This window comes from Falco naumanni, chromosome 4 (assembly GCF_017639655.2).
Source record: "Falco naumanni isolate bFalNau1 chromosome 4, bFalNau1.pat, whole genome shotgun sequence".
NCBI classification, from domain to species: Eukaryota; Metazoa; Chordata; class Aves; order Falconiformes; family Falconidae; genus Falco; species Falco naumanni.
The window spans coordinates 82,929,992-82,948,794 of NC_054057.1; the positions used below are offsets into that span (position 1 = coordinate 82,929,992).

The 18,803-nt window shown below is 46.3% G+C and overlaps 1 protein-coding gene across 1 annotated transcript; it reads left to right on the forward strand.

Annotated features, from left to right (window-relative positions):
* The first annotated feature begins 929 nt into the window (after positions 1-929).
* LOC121086573 (kinesin-like protein KIF19) lies at positions 930-14,854 on the forward strand. Its single transcript, XM_040590480.1, is given in 15 exon segments — positions 930-1,010; positions 3,246-3,326; positions 5,543-5,653; positions 6,555-6,642; positions 7,269-7,289; positions 7,292-7,404; positions 7,568-7,693; positions 8,281-8,475; positions 9,222-9,374; positions 10,234-10,356; positions 11,041-11,194; positions 12,152-12,323; positions 13,376-13,565; positions 14,157-14,432; positions 14,603-14,854. Coding segments are annotated over 15 exon segments (2,136 nt in total).
* The last annotated feature ends 3,949 nt before the right edge of the window (positions 14,855-18,803 follow it).

Genomic DNA, 18,803 nt, shown 5'->3' on the forward strand with positions numbered 1-18,803 from the left:
TAAATAGCAAGATTAACTGGAACAAGTCATGTAATCCTGGGCTAGTCTTCACTTTCACAGTATTTATTTTGAATTTGTAATAAATAAACATTCTCTTGACCTTTTAACCATCTACAGTCCTTAATGCAAATTTCATAGAGGAAGTTCTGTTCACTTGCTATACTGTTTTTAATTTCTAAAATTCTAATATTTTTTAATAAAGCCTTACTGTAACTTTATGAGCTTTGACTCGTTTACTGCCAATAAATAATGAAGACAGAAGGTGATTTTGTCGTGGATTTTTTTGTTAATAGGTTGTTGCAATGAATGGACTGACACTAAGAGTGCTGAAGGATTGCCTTTCTGAACGGAGGAGTCAGGAAATGCTGCTGTGCATGAAGTGACAATACAGTGGAAGGTTGCACTTAGCTCAGGGAGGTAGCAAAGCGTTTCCTCATCTCGATGGCTGTTGTCAGTTCTTGCGCAAGGCTGGAGGCGCCAGGGTGCTGCTTGCTCAGCCTCTGGTGGGGCTGCAGGCCCTGTAGCTGATGCCGCCGCAGGCTTGGTCCCAGGGAAGGAGAAATCTGGCGTCCCGGGGGGCAGAGAACGATGGCCGTGGCCTGCCCACCAAGGGGGTGTGCAGGTGGATTTGGATGTAAAGAACTCATTTGGGTTTGCAGTGGGTTGTTTTGCTTATGCTGACCCTTTTCACCGCATCGCATGCAAGGTGCAGCGGTGGCACACTGCTTCCTATAGCCTGGAGCTGCTGCAGCCCCTTCCTGCCCTGGGGCACAGCACTGCACTGCTGCCTCTGCTCCTGCTGTCCCTGTAGCTTCCTCCCCCCCTGGGGGAGTGCAGTTGTTTGCCTCTTTGCCTTCTCTGGGGGGATCAGCGCCACTTCTGAACTGTTCAGTCTCCTGCCTGTGCCGCCTCCTGCAGGGCTCTGCTCCATGTGTGCCTCCCTGGGCAAGGTGCCCAGCCTGGAGCTGGCATCATCCCGCAGCTCAGCTATGAAGGAGCAGCAGCTCATGGTGAGCCCACTTGCTGAGGGGGATGGAGAGGAGCAGCTGGGATGTCCCCTACCCTGGCATCCTTCCTATCGTATTTCCCAGCTGTCTTCTGGTGTTCCTGGGCAATGTGGTCCAGATGGAGGAAAAAAAAACCCAGACTTGCTCTCCCTGCAGAGCTCTGTGATTTAAAACAGAAGTTGAGTATAAGTATTGTGCAGAGGAAAAAATGTATAGGAGGGGAGGGGAGGCTGGGTAACCTGGCGGGGGGGGGTGGTTAGTCCTCCTTGGCCGGTGGTTTTCAGCATGCCCATCTCTTTGGGATCTGAGTGACATATTTGTAATAAGCAGCTGGAATTCCTGTAGTCCTGTTGGAGTTCCCCCCCCCTTGCCACAGGACCTCGGCACCTCTCTGTGTTGATCAGAGTAAGAGGAGTGCTTTGAAAATGTAATCCTTTCCCAAGTTTCAACCTGCAGCCCTGTGGCTTTCCGTTACACTGAAGCATCGCTCTTGCAATGTGCTGAAACACGACTGGGGCAGACACAGGAACTTCTACTCAAAGTGGAATCGCTTAACTTAAAAATAATATCTAGAATACTTTGCATTCCTCTCTAATGCCAGGAAAAGCCTTAGTACTTGGTGTGACCTGTCTCCACATGCTGCTTATTTGGGTTTGTTTTCTTACCCTCAGTGGGTAGAGCTACCAAAACCAGCGACAAACCAGACTGTTCTGGAGGTTACGGCTGTCCAAGAGAGACTTGTGTTGTCCCCTACTCCTCCTGCAGGCCTTGGGATTATGGTGTGCAAGACAGTGCTTTCTAATGCTTCCAAGAGATGAGTTAAGCCTGCAAAAATGAGGTGCTTATAACGGCGTCACTCAGATATATTTAGGAAGATGAAGTTAATTGTTATATTTTTATGACTATTAAAAGCTACCCAAAGCCAAGGAGCTCACCTTGTACTCAGAGATACAGGGAAGAAATGTTCCATTGCCAGAACTACTCGTACATGTCTACTACAGCGCTTAAGACTGAGAGCTGTTCGTGAAACCCTCATTAAATTGACATGTAGCTTGTTATTGTGGAAATAAATCTGGTTCCTATAGAAACTAGTTGCTTGCGACTGGTGGGGCTGTAGAACAAGTCTGTTTCAGTAATTGCGCACCCTCCTGACGAGGCATCGCTTCTGTGCATTATGTGGAGTTTTCTCAGCATTAGCTCTCCTGTCAGGAGCTGCTGAGGGGATGCTGCTGTATTTTCTGAAGGGGAAAAGAGCCATGGAAGGGAGCAAATAAAATTTTTCAAATCTCTGTTATTAGCTGAGACCCCAAGAACAGCTTTTAGGGTGGATTTTGACTAGACCTTCCACCAGGCACACAGGTTTGGGATTGTAAAACTCGCCCATGGCTGCAGAGTGAGTCCTGGCCAGAGCAGGACCTGAGCTTCAGGGGGCCCAGTTAACCCCATGGCTGACCCATGGCACCGCACTTTCTCTGTTGCTCCACCTGTAGATTGAACAGGCTGAAATACATGTGCTTTTGTGTATTGTTCGTAGTGACAAATACAGCCAGTGTGCTTTAAATCTTCGAGTCAAATTATCATCTGTCTTTCAAAACAGAGTACCGTGTTTTTGACTGAGTTGTGGCAGTTAATTGCTGCTTTATAATTGCTCCAGTCCTGTGATGAATTCCACCTCCCAAGGAACCCCGCAGGACCTGCACAGATCAGGGCCAACTTGCTCTGATCTGGTTGAACAGGCTCATAATGCTACCTGGGATTAAAAGAAATGGATACTTAGTGAAATGTGATTCCCTTTCTTTGTCACGGATAACTTTAATCAGTGTTTTGGGAGCACGGGGAGGGGGTGTCTGCAGGCGTGCTCAGCTCTTCAGCTGTTGGTACCATGGTCGCAGACCTCTGAAAGTTCCTGCTGGCAGCAGCAATGACACGGATGAGTTCATTCTGCCGCCTTCTGTGTCAATCAGATGGAGTCTTGCTGTGTTAAAGACAGGAACAGGGGAAGAGGGAGAAGGAATTTGTCAAGATAAAAGTGCAAATCATGGGAGAATTAACTGGTTTAAACTTCACAAACTTCCTTAAACTCTGTAGGCCCTAAGCTTAAGGTGTTAAGATTGACCAGCGGAAGAAATGCAGCCAGAAGCTGTAGATATGGCTGGTGCTTGCTCAGAGCTGAGCCCTGCTGCAGGTGTGTCTGGGTGGCCCCAGCACGTCAGCCGCCCGCGTGTGTTGTGTGTGCAGGTGGCCCTTCGCATCCGTCCCATCAGTGACGCCGAAGCAGAGGAGGGAGCTGCGCTCGTTGCCCGCAGAGTGGACGAGCAGGTGAGCTGGGGGTGGTTCCTGGGCTGCAGGAAAGCCCCCGTGCTGGGGACTGGGGAGTCTGCTGGGTGTCATGCAGACCACCACAAGACCGGTTCACGTGCGAACACTTGCTTTCGAATCCTGCGAACCCCCGGCCTTGCTGTGCCACAGCAGGGATGCAGCTTCCTGGGCAAATGGCACTTCTCTCCAGTTCTGCACCTTACACCTCTTACACAGGGATTGCAGGAGGTCCCCGATTACCTTTTCTACATCACTACATCTATTTACGTATTCTTATTGTGCCCTTGTTATTTACCTTCTTTTCCAATGTAGACCCCATTATTTTCTATCGTGCTTCAGCTGATATTTCTCTGAACCCTTTCTGAACACACGCTAATTCTGTAATATATCTTGTCACCATGCCATAGTCAAACAATAGCAGCCCTCAGAAGCAAAGAGAGCATGAATCTCGCTTTCCTCTTTATGGATTATCTTATAAATGCAGTTTTTATTTAGCACCTGACTGGTGAAACAGCCTTCTTTCTTTTCCCCCCTTAATTTTTTTTTTAAAGCAGCCATTACCCTCACAAAGATATCAGCTTTATTTTTATACAGCTTATTCAGACTTGCATCATCTGCTCTGAGATCTATTTGCTCTAATGGAAATCTGGGAAGGAAATGTGCATTACATTAGTCTGAGTAACTTCTATCTATGAGAATGAGCTTCTCTTAGTAACGCAAATAACTGTAATTATGAAAGCAAATTAATTGACTGGGCAGTTGAAATACTTAAATTTCTTGGTGCATTTTGATTTACATTCATGTTCCCTGCTATTTTTACTTCCAGCCTAACTCATTTGGAATTGCTTCTGCCTGCTTGTTAATCCTAACTCAAAATTGACTCTGTTGGTGTCTTGTTACGTTTTAATGCTTCTGTGCAAGAGCAGAAGAGTCATGCTTTTGGAATACTGCTAGTTAGACGAGGTGTTAGCCCCAGATTGGAAGAGGAGGACCCTCTTTTGGATGCAAACAAAATTTGGACATTACCAAAGCTCAGTAGAAGGGGCCTAAAAGTGTTACAGAGCAAATCTCTGAAGGAAACATGCTGACATTGTCCTCCAAGTTCTGCTCTTGGCTGTCATACTTGCACGTGCATACGATTATGCATCAACCCATCTTTTGCAGGCGAATCCTGCCACTGACAATAAACCAGGAGTTCCATTCAGAATTTGTTCTTGTTCAGGTGTTAAGGCCTGAGCAGGACCAGTGAATACATTAAAAAAAAAAAAAAAAAAGTCATTCTGGTATTTGAAAACTTGCAGATCAAAACTAGAGATACTCTAGAGACTTGGAATTTAGCAGGAAATGCAGAAGAAGAACCAAAGCCGTAACATTTCCCGAATGCCTGTGGGCATTTGTCCTAGATACTTGTCTCCCATGCCTGGCACACCAATGCAGTTATTCCGTAGGTCAAGTGGTGGTTGATCCATGCTTTAATTGCTTATATAATGATCTGTTTACCTAAGAGAGTGAAAGCTACTCTGGAGTAAGAGACACAGGGTTCTCTGTCCCTTCCCTTGAGGCTTGAGCATCTCCTTATGAGCCATTTCAGTGGAAGAGAAAGAATATATACTGTGATAATTATGTACTGAAATAGATCCTAAGGGACTGAAAAGAAACAGAACCAGTTCTGTAACCTGCTGCAACCCCTCTCCTACCTTTTTTTTTTCCTTAATAAAAGCCAGAAATGGAATGACATTTCTGTCCTTGAGCAATGCAGGTACTTCCATCAGTCCTTGTGCATGAAATGCTTTGGCAGATTACTTTGGGCACTTTTGCTCCCAAGGAACTTAACTGTTTTCTTTCACAGCTCCTCTGTCTGAATCTTGGCTGAAAATTGAGGTAAGAGGTCCCGTCTCCATCCTGCCTGCATAGAGGTTGGTTGGGTGTCACGGCCCTGCAGCCACTGCTGTTGCCCAATGCCAGCAACCGTTCCACTGCACAGCTAACCTTCAAAGCATTTTGCAGCAGCTGCTGGTTCTCCAGATTACATCGGTTGCACAACAGAGCTTGTTGGCCTCAGCATTGGGTACAGAAGTGTGTTTTCCACACAAAGCTGCAGTGCCACACTCTTCTTGTCCAGAGCTGTGATGGTGATAGTGCTGCAAGAAATCCCGACAGGCTGTTAACCATACCCAGGTATAACAGGTCTTTCCTCTGGCTTTATCTTGTAACAGAGGGTGGTCTTGATGGATCCAAGCGAAGATCCAGATGACATCTTGTGAGCTAACAGATCCCGAGAAAAAACATTTGTATTTGACATGGGTTTTGATGATGGAGCAACCCAGGTAACATCCTTCCCCTTTTTAACCAAAAGGCTTAATATTAGCATTTTTTTCCCTCCTTAGATGAATGTTTTCGGCATGTGAGTAGAACTGCACATCCCAGAGGCCACATGTCACCCAGGTGAAACGTGACAGTGCTGAAGAGCAAGAGGACTGTGAGGGTTTTCCTTTAGTTAGGGAAGCGGGGAGACACGTGCAGTATTGAGCCTGCCTCTCCCTCCTGCACCAGCGCTCCCCAGGTGCATCGCTCCTGAGTGGAGATGAAGAGCTTTGTCTCCTGAGGTCTCTGGTGGATGAGATCATTGCCATGTTGCTTGGATCTCCTCTCACATGCTTCTTCCCTGCACCTGTTTTACAGGCTTACGCAGTGAGCTCTAGTGCCCTTACTGAGCTGTGTTTTGCAGTACAAGGATTTCATCAGCACCTGCATTTTGTGATCACCATGATGTGACTGCAGCTCCGCTTCTCACAAGTAGTTCAGTTATCTGTGTGCTCTTTTACATTAAAATTCAGCATAGCACACTTGTATGCTACCCAAGACATTTTTGGAGGCCCAGTGGCACTTCTCAATAAAGGATTAGGTCAGGGAGAGAATTTACTCCCTTCTTCAGCAGACACAAAAGAAAACCAAAGCATTCCATGTTCAGAGTCCAAGAAAACAAGAATATTTAAGGACATTTATTCTAGTAAGCTCCTGCATCTTGCCTGCCTTTAGAAAATTCAATAAAACTTGGTGCTTTTCTGCTCATTTTGAGGATGTGTCAAAATTCAAATGGCTCATGAATTGTTCCAAAGCCCAGAAAATTTGTAAAACATAGAAAATCATGGGGAATGTAATTGGGTATAGATTATTTGGACAGCTGTTGTGCCTGACAAAAAATCTCTGCTTTTTTGGCTGAATTAGGAGGAAGTATATGTGTCCACAACCAAAAGCCTGATAGAAGGAGTCATTTCTGGCTACAATGCAACCATTTTTGCATATGGTCCAACAGGTAAAGTAGTTCCCTGTAGCTGTATTGCTCCAGATGAATAAAATATAGCTCTGCAAACCAGAAATGAGCTGTAATGCCGATCAATTGCTTACTGTGAGGACGAGACTGAAGCGTTAAAATACCATTCTCATTGGGAAGTGTGGATCTCCCTTAAATGCTGAAGTAACAACAAAGCTGTCCCGTGTAAGTTGTCACTGTCACTGAAACTGTCCTGTTTAAGTTGTTGAGGTGGAATTCAGTGGAGACAAATCTTCCTGTTGAAAAGGAGGAGGAGATGAGGGCATCTGTGCAGTGCTGTAGACTCATCTCAGGAGAATAGACGTAGCTGCAGAAGGCACTTACAGACTACAGACTACATGAAAACATATTTCTACTCTAGCTCTGAACACCTAGGTGAGCAGTTAACATACGTAATCTGCCCGTCTGCAAGTCCTCTTCCTACCCTTTCTGGATGGCATGTGCCGTGTCTTTCCTGAGGCAGTGTCATGGTGGGATGAGAAACAGGAGTAACCAGAGCAAGTTAGGGAATGAAGGACAGAAATCAGTAGGAAACCAGGCTTCATTTGTTGTGGAAACTGGCTGACATGGAAGTTTGGCTTTGCTGCTCTTCTTTGTATCTTCAACAGGAGCAGGAAAAACCTACACAATGTAGGGACGGACTGCGAACCAGGGATTTACATCCGTGCGCTTGATGACCTCTTTAAGGCCCTTGAAGCTTCCACCAAGGAGATGGATTACACAGTCTCCATGTCCTACCTGGAGGTGAAGTGTCTGTGTTGCCTTGGATCCAGGCCCTGTGGAGCAGGCGTGATGAGAAGGGGGGAGTCCGGGCCTGTCCATTGAAATGCAGGATCAACTCAACCCTCTCTGCAGACCTAAGGACCCAAGGCGAGTTTCACACCAACCCCTTGTTTCTTACCCTCAGATCTATAATGAGGTGATCCGTGACCTCCTGAACCCATCCTCTGGCTTCTTAGACCTGAGAGAGGACCCCAGAGGCAGCATCCAGATAGCAGGAATTACGGAAGTCTCCACTACAAATGCTCTGGAGGTGCTTTGGGCTATGGTCCGTGATGAGGGAAAGGGAGAGGGGGGTGTTTTCATTCATCAGTGCTTTAACATTTCTTGACACTTTCCTATTGCCTGTGCCTTGCTCAGTAGCAGGACCTTTTGTAGCAGGACCTTGGTGGAACTGGATTAATGTGAATTTTATGGAAAGGGCTCATCATGGAGCCATGTGAGTGGTAGAAATCAGGCTAAAACCTCCAGCTAAGCTCCTGCTAGCTCTACTTCCCCTGAGTGCATGCTGCTTTCCTGGAAAGGCAAGAGTGCTTTGATCTGTATACACGTCTCAACAAACCATTTGGAGAGGGAGAAGAAATAATGAAATTCCCTTGAGCTACCCCGATGTGCACTTCTGCATGTGCCTTGGATGTGAGACAAACTGTCATGAACCCACGCTTCCAAGGTTACAAGCTAAAGGGGGAGATCTGGAGAAAATCAACAGCAAAACCCCCACTAGCATAAGCGGGACCAGAGTTTGCCCGTGCCCTGGGTGAGGGGTTCAGTCTGTGGGGAGCACCATGCTGCAGCTCAGGCAGAGTCGTACGCCTCTGCATGTTGTTCTGCGTTGTTTAGATCATGCAGCTGTTAATGAAAGGAAACAAGCAACGCACCCAGGAACCTACTGCCACCAACAAGACGTCCTCCCGCTCACACGCAGTCCTGCAGGTGACAGTGATGCAGAAAAGCCAAAGTAAGGTGATCGGCGAGGAACTGTGGATTGGAAAGCTTTTCATGGTTGACTTGGCAGGGTCGGAGAGAGCAGCTCAGGTATGGCTGGAACTCAGCAGCTTTTGGTGAGACCAGGCTAGGTGCCTGTCCTCATCCTGAACACTCTGTTGCTTTTGAGAAGTAGTTTGTATCTGGGACAGCCTGAAAATAAAAACAAAGTTTGAAGATATTGGTAATATCTTGTATTAGGCCAACTAGTATAATAGGAAAAATGTAAACCAGCTTTTGGGTGCAGCCTTTCCCGAAAAAAAAAGAAGGAAAAAGCAGCAGTGATTTTGACATTTAAAGAGAAGCTGAAGTCTGTTAGGCGGGGATCACCTGTGCTGTCAAAGAGAAAGCTGGTGCCAGTGGAATAGAGGGGTGGTGGTGGGTGGAAAATAAGGCAGCTGGCTCCAGTGGGAAGGAGGAAATGCTGGAACTCAGGGAGGTGATTTGAGGGAGAGAGATTTTACATACCAGTATTTCTACTGAGACCAGGAATTCTGGAGTGATGTAGTTGTGCATCTTAATTTCTGAAATAATCTGTAGAAGATAATTAATAGCTGTTATCTTTTAAGAAGTAAGAAGAGCTGGGTCATCTTCTCCAAGAAATGTACTGCTGCCAGTATCTCTGTGCCTCAGAATGGGGTTTAACCCCACACTTTCAGGCTAATTTTTCAGGAGGCATTGCTTTGTCATCCAAACCTTGACCCAGTGATGCCGCACATCTTCCCCAGGCACAGACCCACCATTCTGAAGCATGTGCTTTGTCTGCCTGTCCTACTCCCTCTCTCCTCTCCCCCCAGACTCGGAACCAGGGCAAGAGGATGAAGGAAGGAGCCCACATCAACTGCTCACTGCTGGCTTCGGGCAACTGCATCAACGCTTAGAGTGAGAAGGGGGGGAGCCGGGCCCCGTTTGTCAATTTTCAAGACAGCAAACTCACACGCCTGCTGAAGGTACTGTAGTACACCAAGGGTCAGCAAGGAGCTCGGTGTGTCTGTTGCTGGTATCACCACTTGAATCAGACAGGGCTTAAGAGCTGATCCTTGACTGTCTCTGTGCATTGTCTTTATCCAGCTCGCAACAGTCCTCCTGGATCTTGCATGAGCTTTGCAATACAATCAGGGCTTGAATAAGACACAGCTGTTTTTGTAACAAGCTTGTTGTCTTGTGATCTCTGTGGTTAAGGAAAGGCTTCCTACAGGGCTAAGGAAATCCTATCGATTTGGGTCATATGTCTAAGCTTGCAGGTGACCAGTGATTTTTTTAATTAACTTACTGGCTTTGAATGTTTCATCCCTTCTATAAGATTTGGCTGAAATTGGCCAATAAATTTGGATATTGTTGGGGCAGGAGGAAGAAAGACTGAGAGTGACTCTGTGCTGTCACAAATTGCCTCTCCCTTAGGAAATCAGAAAGGTTGCAGACACACTCTTTGCTATGATGGTTATTTTATGGATACTTCACAACCTCATTTATGAACCTCACCTTGAGCCTTGGTGCTGAGCTACCACTGCTGTTGCCTGACAGATGTGTTTTCTAGACAACAGTGGGGAGGAGAAGAGATGGATAAAAAGGCAGGCCTCTGTTGTGAGCAGAACTGGGAAGCTGCCAGCACATTTGTGGAAACTGATTTTCTTGCAAAAATTCTTTTGTAGAAAGTGAATTACTTGCTGATTTTGTTGTTGATGGAGAGAGGGCGTAATGAATGGTCTTTTACCAGCACCTGCTGGGGTACCCAACCATGGTGGTTACCACCAAGCAGCAAGACCCTGCCATGTCCATATTAACCTCGTCAACTTTGCATCCCTCTAGGACTCCTTAGGGGGCAACAGCAGGACTGTTATGATTGCACATATCAGCCCAGCCAGCACCTCCTTTGAAGAATCTCAAATGACCTTGATCTATGCCTGTCGAGCAAAAAACATCAAGACACAGGTAAATGAACAAACAACTCACAAGGAGGTGGGGGTTAGAGATTAAAGCCTGCAAAGTGGAAATTCAAGAGGTAGTGGATGAAGGGAGAAAAAACTTCAAGAGGGGGCAGCGCAGGGTGGTGTAGAGGCTCTGTGTGAGTGACAGGAAAAAAAGCAGGTGAAGGGAACAGTGGAAAGCAAATTGTGTGGGTCGTGGATGAGAAGAGGAATATGAGGGTCAAAACAAAGGAGCAGAATAATGAAAAGGCAGAAGCTTACGAGCCTGGTATGGACCCTGGTTCAGAACATAAGGAATGATGGCTGGAGGATGACTACTGGGAGGAGGCATGTCCCAGTGGGGATGCTGGGCCTGGAAGAGGAACTGGGGGGGCTGCAGAAAGGAGGAATAAAATGGATAGGCTTGTGGGGCGAAGGAAGCTGAACAGTGATCTACAACAGGGTTTTCACTCTTTGTGGATCTCTGTGTTTTCCCTGTGGACACAGGGTCTGTGGCTTTTCTCTGTTACCTTTTGGGAATTTCCCATAATTAAGGAAAACCACTAATTTATGGTTTCACCATTCATGAGGGAAAACTCTTCCCCATCACAGGATTTAGTGCCCTTCCAACTGAAAGCATAGCTTTGTTTGCAGCCATTGTACCAATGATGGACTGCAGGACAAATGCTCACGTATTCTGTCTCACCAGGTAAAATGTAACCTGCAGAATGTCTCCTACCACATTGACCAATACACCAGCATCATCGCAGACCTCCGCAGGGAGATCCAGTGTCTGAAGGCAAGGGCGGAAAACCAGGAGAAGGAGAAAAGTACAGTCGGCTCTGACCTTGGGGATCTGCAAGGTAGAGCCAGGAGCAAGGACTGGTCTGGGGTATCTGGAGGGAAGAGAGTGGGGAGAGGAGCTGTGTGGACAGGTTGTGGTAGCGCTTGGCGGGCCTCCATGCAGATATGGCTGAGGGAAACTGGTCTAGCAATGCTTGTAGAGAAGCAGAGCAGAGAACACAGTCTGATGGCCAGGGGAGCTGAGGTTGTTTTCCTGTGTGAGCCTGTCTCTGATACACTGTGTGACTCTGGACAACACATTCAACCTCCTCAGCATCTTCCCCAACATTAAAATGTGTTAGATTTCACAAACCTGCCCTTGAAAAGACCTTTGACATCAACTGCTGGCATTTGCTGTGGGAAGTTCTGACTCTCACAGAGACGTGACCAAGTTCTGTAGCCTGCATCATCATGGGCTCTGAGGGGCCATGTCAGGACACAGAGATCTGTTGTATGGTTCGTTGCACTTAATTTAAAAAAAAAAAAAAAAGAGAGAGGGGGGCAGGGTGAAGCTTTTTAAACACTGATTGTTCTGCCCTGGGGACTATTCCTTTTGTCAGTGAATCTGGCATGGAATGAAATAAAAATTGTCAATTTCTCTGACAGACAAGACACAAGGTATAACTGGCCTCTGCTACCAATACCCAAGGTCATTTTTAGATAACAAGCACAGAAAAACCAATAACTTTTTCTTTTTGGTGGGTAGAAAGATGGAAGAGATGTCCCTGCAATGCAGTATCCTCTTAATACTCACAAAAGCAGTAGCGCTGAGACCTATATATTGCTAACAATAAAGATATATCAGATTTATTAAGCAAACTATTAACTTCAAGAGACTGCAAAATGAAGCAGAGTCCTATAAATGAATGCCTTGTAACATGTGGACCGAGCATCTTGGTCTCAGGGTAGTTTTGTGGGGACTTGGCAGATGTTTACCTGGCCTAACAGCAGATCAGAAATGTGTTCTCCTGTAGCAGAGAGGCACAGAGGCTCTGAGGCACACAGTGGCCAAGTAATGAACACCTTGCGGGCACAGCTGGTTAGGGCTTTCAGGGAGCAAATGGAGATGCATCGCAGCCTGATGGAGCTGGAAAACACCAACATTGAGCTGCACGTTGATACCTGCAGGAACCTCCTAACAATCACAGAGTAAGTCTCTCCTTAGCTTTCAACACGATTTATACGTGGACCTCCAAACTCGCCATGAGAAATGCCGATATCCCATGGCCCTCCCAACAAAAATGACAAAAGGATGAGATCAAGTGTAGGTTTGAGATTTACTTGTGTGACGAGGAAAACTTGGGAAGGTGGTGGTCTGCAAAAGGTGCCCAGGGATTTAAGGTAGATTAAGTCCATGCGACTCTGAGCCTTAGATTAAGGTGCTATATTTGCAGCGGGTGATTTCTGCTATTGAGAAACACATCCCTAATCCCTCCTGGTGCTTGTATGGAGACTGCAGCCTGCACATGGTGCTGCACTGCAGTGCAGTTGCCTGAGGTACCTCTGTAAGGCAACCTGCTACCTCTAGTATCAGGTTTAAGCTCAAGACTGAAAGCATAGACAGTAGATGCCTCACCTCTGTTTGGCCCTTATTCTGGACTTGAGTTTTAATGGAAAAAATGGATGGCAGTGCAGACTGGGATTGTTGGTCCTTCCATGGTCCAGTCACTCTGTGTTTGTGATTTCCATCTGGATGCACTGCATCTGGGCATGATTTAATGTCAGAGAAAGTATCATCATCCCTTTCTTCTGGATAATCTGTGTGTCAGTTCCCTCTCATTATCACTAGTCACCCATATAATGCCTCTGTAAATTTTATAGTCTCTTAGGATTTGGGTCTTTTGTAGTTAAAACAGTCTTCAGGACATTAAAGATATTCAACAAGTACCTGTGAATAGGCAACAATTTGTGATGAGGTGGGAAAAAGCACTGTTTGCCTTGCCATGGAAAGATCACAGAGGAGGTCTGTCCTACAGACTTCCAAACGGGAGGAAGATCATTGTGCTCTTCTGCGTGGTTTGTCCAGCTCCAGAGCAATCATTGTGCTCTTCTGCGTGGTTTGTCCAGCTCCAGAGCAGTCTGGACTAATTAGTTCTACTGCTGTCATGCAAGAAGTTGTTGGACGGATACTATGAAGTGCTATGCATGCATCGTTAAGAGTTATGTCACCATGTCCCAGAAACTCCTTTTTTTGCTGGCAGCTGGGAATGAGAGAAAGATCAGGGTGCATGCAAGTATCGCAAGCCAGCAGAGGAGGAGAAAGATGCAAACACAGAGGAGGAAGACAAGGAAGTGGGTTTCATCAATTCACCTGAACCTCATGAAGTTACAGTAGCAAGAGAAGAGATCAGCCTGCTGCTGGCAGAGCAGTGCAAGACAGTGGCCCTGAAGGTGAGAGGGTGAAGGTGCCCTTGTGGTTGCAAGTCTGACCTCTGCCCAGTGGGTGCTTGAGGGAAGGATGGCAGCAGCATAACTCAGAGAGGTTCTTGTGGGTTTTGGGCTAGCACTGCAAAAGCAGTGTGGCACCTGCATTGCAGCTGGACTCCTAAATACTTTGCTGAAGGAAACCACACAGGAACGTTGTTTGCATCCTGCCTCTTGTCCCTGTGTTTCTTAGCATAAAGGGAAAAGCACCCACTGGGCTTATGCACCCATAAGCGAGCTAATTCTCCCCATTTCCCCTTTCGGGGACACTCTGAGGGTTTGTCACTCACTGGTTGTTCAATGTTTTGGTAATCAGTTTTGGTGATTACTTTTTTTGGTAGCAAACTTTAATGTTTGTGAGTTCCTCTAGGCAAGGACTGTGTGTCTGGATATATCCGCCATGACTGAAACATGGTAGCTGCCACTAGAATAAGCAAAATACTTTTTGTAGATACTACTTTAATCTCAGCATGAAGGATACAGCAGAGAATTGCTCAGATGCCTTTGTTATCACAAGAAGCTGAGCTGCCTAGACAAACCCCTATCTATCTTTTTCAGACAGAGCTGGAGCAGCACTTAGCAAATGCCAAGGAAAAAGCTTCCCAGATGGAGGAGTTTTTCTCCAGAAAACTCACCAGTGAGGATCAGCAGGAGGTGCTAAGGCTCCTCTGCAGAGCCCATGAGCTTGAGCTTGGCAACACAGAGCTGCAGGCAAACATGCTGTACAAGGAGAATTTGTTGTGCCAGAAGGATTTTGTGATCCAGCAACTGCAGCAGCACATGCTACTCTCTGAAGAAATTATTCAGCAGCAGCAAATACTAATAAAAGCTAAAGCAGCACCTTTGCTCCTGATCTGTCATTGTCTCCAAGCTTTGTTGTCTGATGGCAAACTGGAGAACAATCCACCCAGAAAACCTTGCTTGGATGTCATGACTCCACAGTTCTCAGCTGTTTCTCTAGGAGTGATCTTTAGCTCTTCCTCTCCATCTCTGTTCCAGCCCAGAACATTCCTGTCCCAGAGACACTGGCAAGGTTACACCACCTGCACCTCTCTGAGCTGGAGGAGGGGACACTGAGCCGCCTGCTTCTGCTACATTCAGTGATGTCCAGCATGCTCAGGGTAAGGCAGAACAGACCTTTGTGTTGGAGAAACCACGCTGTCCCGTTATCTTGTGTCATAGCAATAGATTCACACACCCCCAAAGCCTGGCTGGGTCCTGGTGCTGGTCAGGAGCTGTACAGAGCTTCGCTTTAGGAACATGTTGTCTCTGGAGCTCCGTTCTCCTTGTCCCCTTCCCTTTGACTCAGAGACTTGATAAGGCTTTTAGTGACAGAGGAGGACCCAGGCAGTGCTGTGCATGAGCCAGTGCGTTCATCCTCCTAGCTGCTGTTGTGTCAGATTGGGAAGAGATAACTGGCTTGGTGGCAAACAGAAAACAAAACGTTAGGTGGCCAAACATGCAGCCATCCAAGTGCTGGCTGTAGGAGACTGTCAAACATGGAGGCCTCTGCTCGCTCATGGCACAGTAGATATCCGGGTCCTTGGGTCTTTCCTGCAAGAAATGAAAGATGTCCTCTTTGTCTTTGGAAAACTTGTGTTTTGAGACAGTAAGGGGCTGGCAGGAAATTGCTAGTCTTCAGCAGGGAGTCCAAGCAGCAGCTTCCCCTGTTTATTATGATTAGAATAAACGGGGCAAGGAGTTGGGTTTCACCATGAATAATAAATTTAATGCTATTCATGTTGGGAGGGGAGCAAATAGCAGGTGGCTGGAACTATGGAAAAGCACATAAGGTATCAAGAGTGTCTTTGTGACTGCAGGCTGAGAGCTTGGGCTAGAGGTGGGGCTTTACAGTGAGAAAAATCAGCTGTGGATCTCATTCTTCCCTCTTCCTGCAGCCCCACAACAGTCCTTTTCTGGATGTAAGTCAGCATCTGGATCCTAATAAACATGAGATCAGAAATGTTCTACCTGGGAACGTGACGAATATTCCATGGGGGGTGAAGTTTGACATTCCCTCCATCACCCTTGAGTCAGACAGGTAACGCAAATCTTTATCATTAATAGAATTATTCTCTAGGGCACGGGGACCTGGCAGCTCCCAGGTGCTTCCCCAAAACTGGGAGACATCAAACTGGAAGAGCCTCTAGAAACCAGAATCTGTTAGAAAAGAGTTTCCTGCAAGTAGCTCTATGTGTTAGCAGGAACCTTCTCTGCAGAGAGGGCTATGGGAAATGTTCGGATTTGCTTCTGTGGATTGGCAAGCATTTAAACCAAATAAAATGGCAAAGTCTGTGAGGATCAGGGGACGAAAATCTCTCTCCTTCATGAATCCTGAAGTCCTTCCTTGCTGTGTCCTCTATTACCACATTTACCAGGCTTCTGGCTTTTCCCACAGCTTGGGAGCTCTCATCTAGACATGTTTCATCTCTCCCTGCTGATGAAGGGCCTGTGCTTTCATCTGTTAACTGCCTGGCATATTCTTTTCACAGTGGCAGCTGCAGATCGTCTAAAACAATGCCCTGGGGGAAGGAGGGGTCTTTGGATACCCATCTCAGCCCAACTTTCTCTGGTTTGCCAAAAAGCCCAGTTCAGCAGGTCAGTGTGGCAGGGAAGGAATTCAAGGCATGTTTGTTGTGGATAGCAGCTTCCTCTTGTGATGACAGAACATGCATGGCAGCTAAACCACAGAATCTATTGTATGCAAGGAAGATAAACTTTGGCAAGCAATAACATCACTCCTAGAGCACTGGCCTTGGGTTTAAAGCCTGGGATTTACTTAAGAGGCCACGGCTTAACTGCCACCTCCAATTTGGGCTCTTCCTCTGAATCACCAAGTCTCCAGTGTGTCCAGTGGAGTGGCAGGAGTTGTAGAGATGCACCATGGAGTCTGGTGTGAGGGGACCTGCGTTGTCAGGGATGATCGCCATTCACTGGTCTGTTGGGCCCTGATCTGATGTCTATCTGATGAAACCCAATTCACTTAGCACCCTGGAACAGGAGGGAATGTTAAGAGCTCATCAGTTTCTTGCTTGCCAGCTGACTCATTTTGTAGCCATCACTCTATATGGGAGATGCATAGTCAAAAAGCTTTGCCTTTGTTTCTCTATACATCGAAGTTACAACAGTATTTCAGGTGAAATTTCATGTCTTCCAGTTGTTCGAAAGTGCTTTGAAGGGGAAAAGTATAAAAGCTTTGACTGAAAAACAAATAATACTGCAATTTCTCTGATTTTTAGCAGAAACCAACAGGTGTTGCTGCCGGAAAGAATGAGTCCCAGGCTGCGTTCCCCCACCTCTCTAGGCTTGCATGGGAAAAAGTCACCATCAGGCACTGCTGCAGTTCCACTGAGTCTGGAGACCTTGGAAGAAATTGCTGCAAACGCCAAAAGCATCTCCCTCGTTGCAGCCAGTCGCCGTTCCAGAGCCCAACACAAAGACCCTGGGAGCAAAGTCTCCTCGGACCACATCTCTCAGGGAGACATGCTTGAGCTGAAGTATCTGGAGGCCAACTCCACCCAAGATTGTCAGACAAGAGACAGTGTGTCTATTGGGGGTTTGCTGCTGGACCCCGCGGCTGGGGTGTGCTGTGCTCCCCAGCCGGGGGAGTGCTGAAGAACAGGAGAGACCAGGGGATGTCTGCTGAGGGGACAGCAAGAAAGGAAAGATCTCGCTCTCTCGAACCAAACTTCCACAGGGTAGGACTTTTGTGTTTATTTCTAAAGGGGATGGGTTGAACAGAAGGCATGGACCCAGTGGAGCTAGGGTGGTTTTTAAATACAGAAAGAGAAACATAGTACAAACTGCATGAAGAAATAAGTTAAATATCTTTATTCTTCTATAATGCCCTCAACCTCCTGCCTAAACAGCAAATTAAGCCAGTCAGGTGGGGGAATCTTTTTGGTACAACATGGCAACAATCAGAGGTAAGAGACATCACTGCTGAGGTTAACTCAACTTGATGTCTTTCAGATCTCAAAAGTTAAGCATTGGACTCCTTCAAGCCCCAATGCAGGCAAAGCTTCTGAGAACCACCTACACCGAGCTAGACTCTTCCATCAGCCAAAAGCTTTGAGTAGCATATCATTGCCGCAAAGGTCAAGGTTCCTATCAGCCACCATTCAGGTAGGGGCCAAAGAGCTGTTGGTGACATCCTGCATCAGCTTTCTTGGAAAAGATGGATTGTCATGTGAGAAATAAGACAGAGTAAAGTCTAAGTATCAGAACTATTAGAAATCTCATCCAATTTTTTTTTATATGGTCTAAGTAGCTTTTGACGGATAAGAAAGCATATCCTTTGTAGACCACTGCTTCAACTAAGCCTCTGTAACTTATCGGGAAGAATTAGTGTTCAGTTGGGTTCACTTGCAACAAGTTGCTGATCTTTGTCTAGTTGCTCAGACAGTTTCACATCCAAACCAAACCTCAGCAAGGAGACCAAGACGTGACAGGCTGCACTAACCATCTATCAGCTTCAGTTGTTTTGCTTAGTGCAGACACACAAGGCCAGAACGAATTTCCAGGAACTGCATACGCAAATCCCATTGAAATGTAGCCAGAATCCTTCCTCATTCTGGCACAGGTGCTATTATCTTGGTAGGGTAGCAACAGCTACACATGCTATTACGTTTTTCTCACTTTTTTTTTTTTTACTTAAAAATGGTTAAATTCTTATTTACAATGCTATAATTTATTTTGGCTAGCTATTAGTGACTCATGCATTGCAAAATGTTTTTAAAACTGTGTTTATAATGAAGCTTTCCCGGCTTTTGATAGAGCAGACTCCACAAGAGGTGCTGCCAAAAGACAATGCTCCTGCAAGCACTATCCAGCAGAGCAACTCTAACCGTGTCAAAGGACGGGTCCTACAGTAGCAAGTCAAGGGTGAGTACATGAAATATCAGGTTGGCTGGCTCAGGAGGCACTACTGTATTCTTCAGCACTTGCTCTGTTGCAATTTGAACTTAGAGAGCTGTAAATGCAACACAAACAGACCAGTTGGAAAAGCAGTCACATGGGTGGGGGTTTTACAGCCAAGTTTTAAGCCCCCACTTTTTTTTCCCCCAACAGATGACATGGGCAACGTTCCAGAGTGAGTTACACTCCATCTCCCTCTTAGCCAAAAATAACCTCTTACGAGAAGAAAATAACATTTTCAGGGCTTTTCATAATCCTAGTCTAATCCATATGTGAAGTACAAAGTTT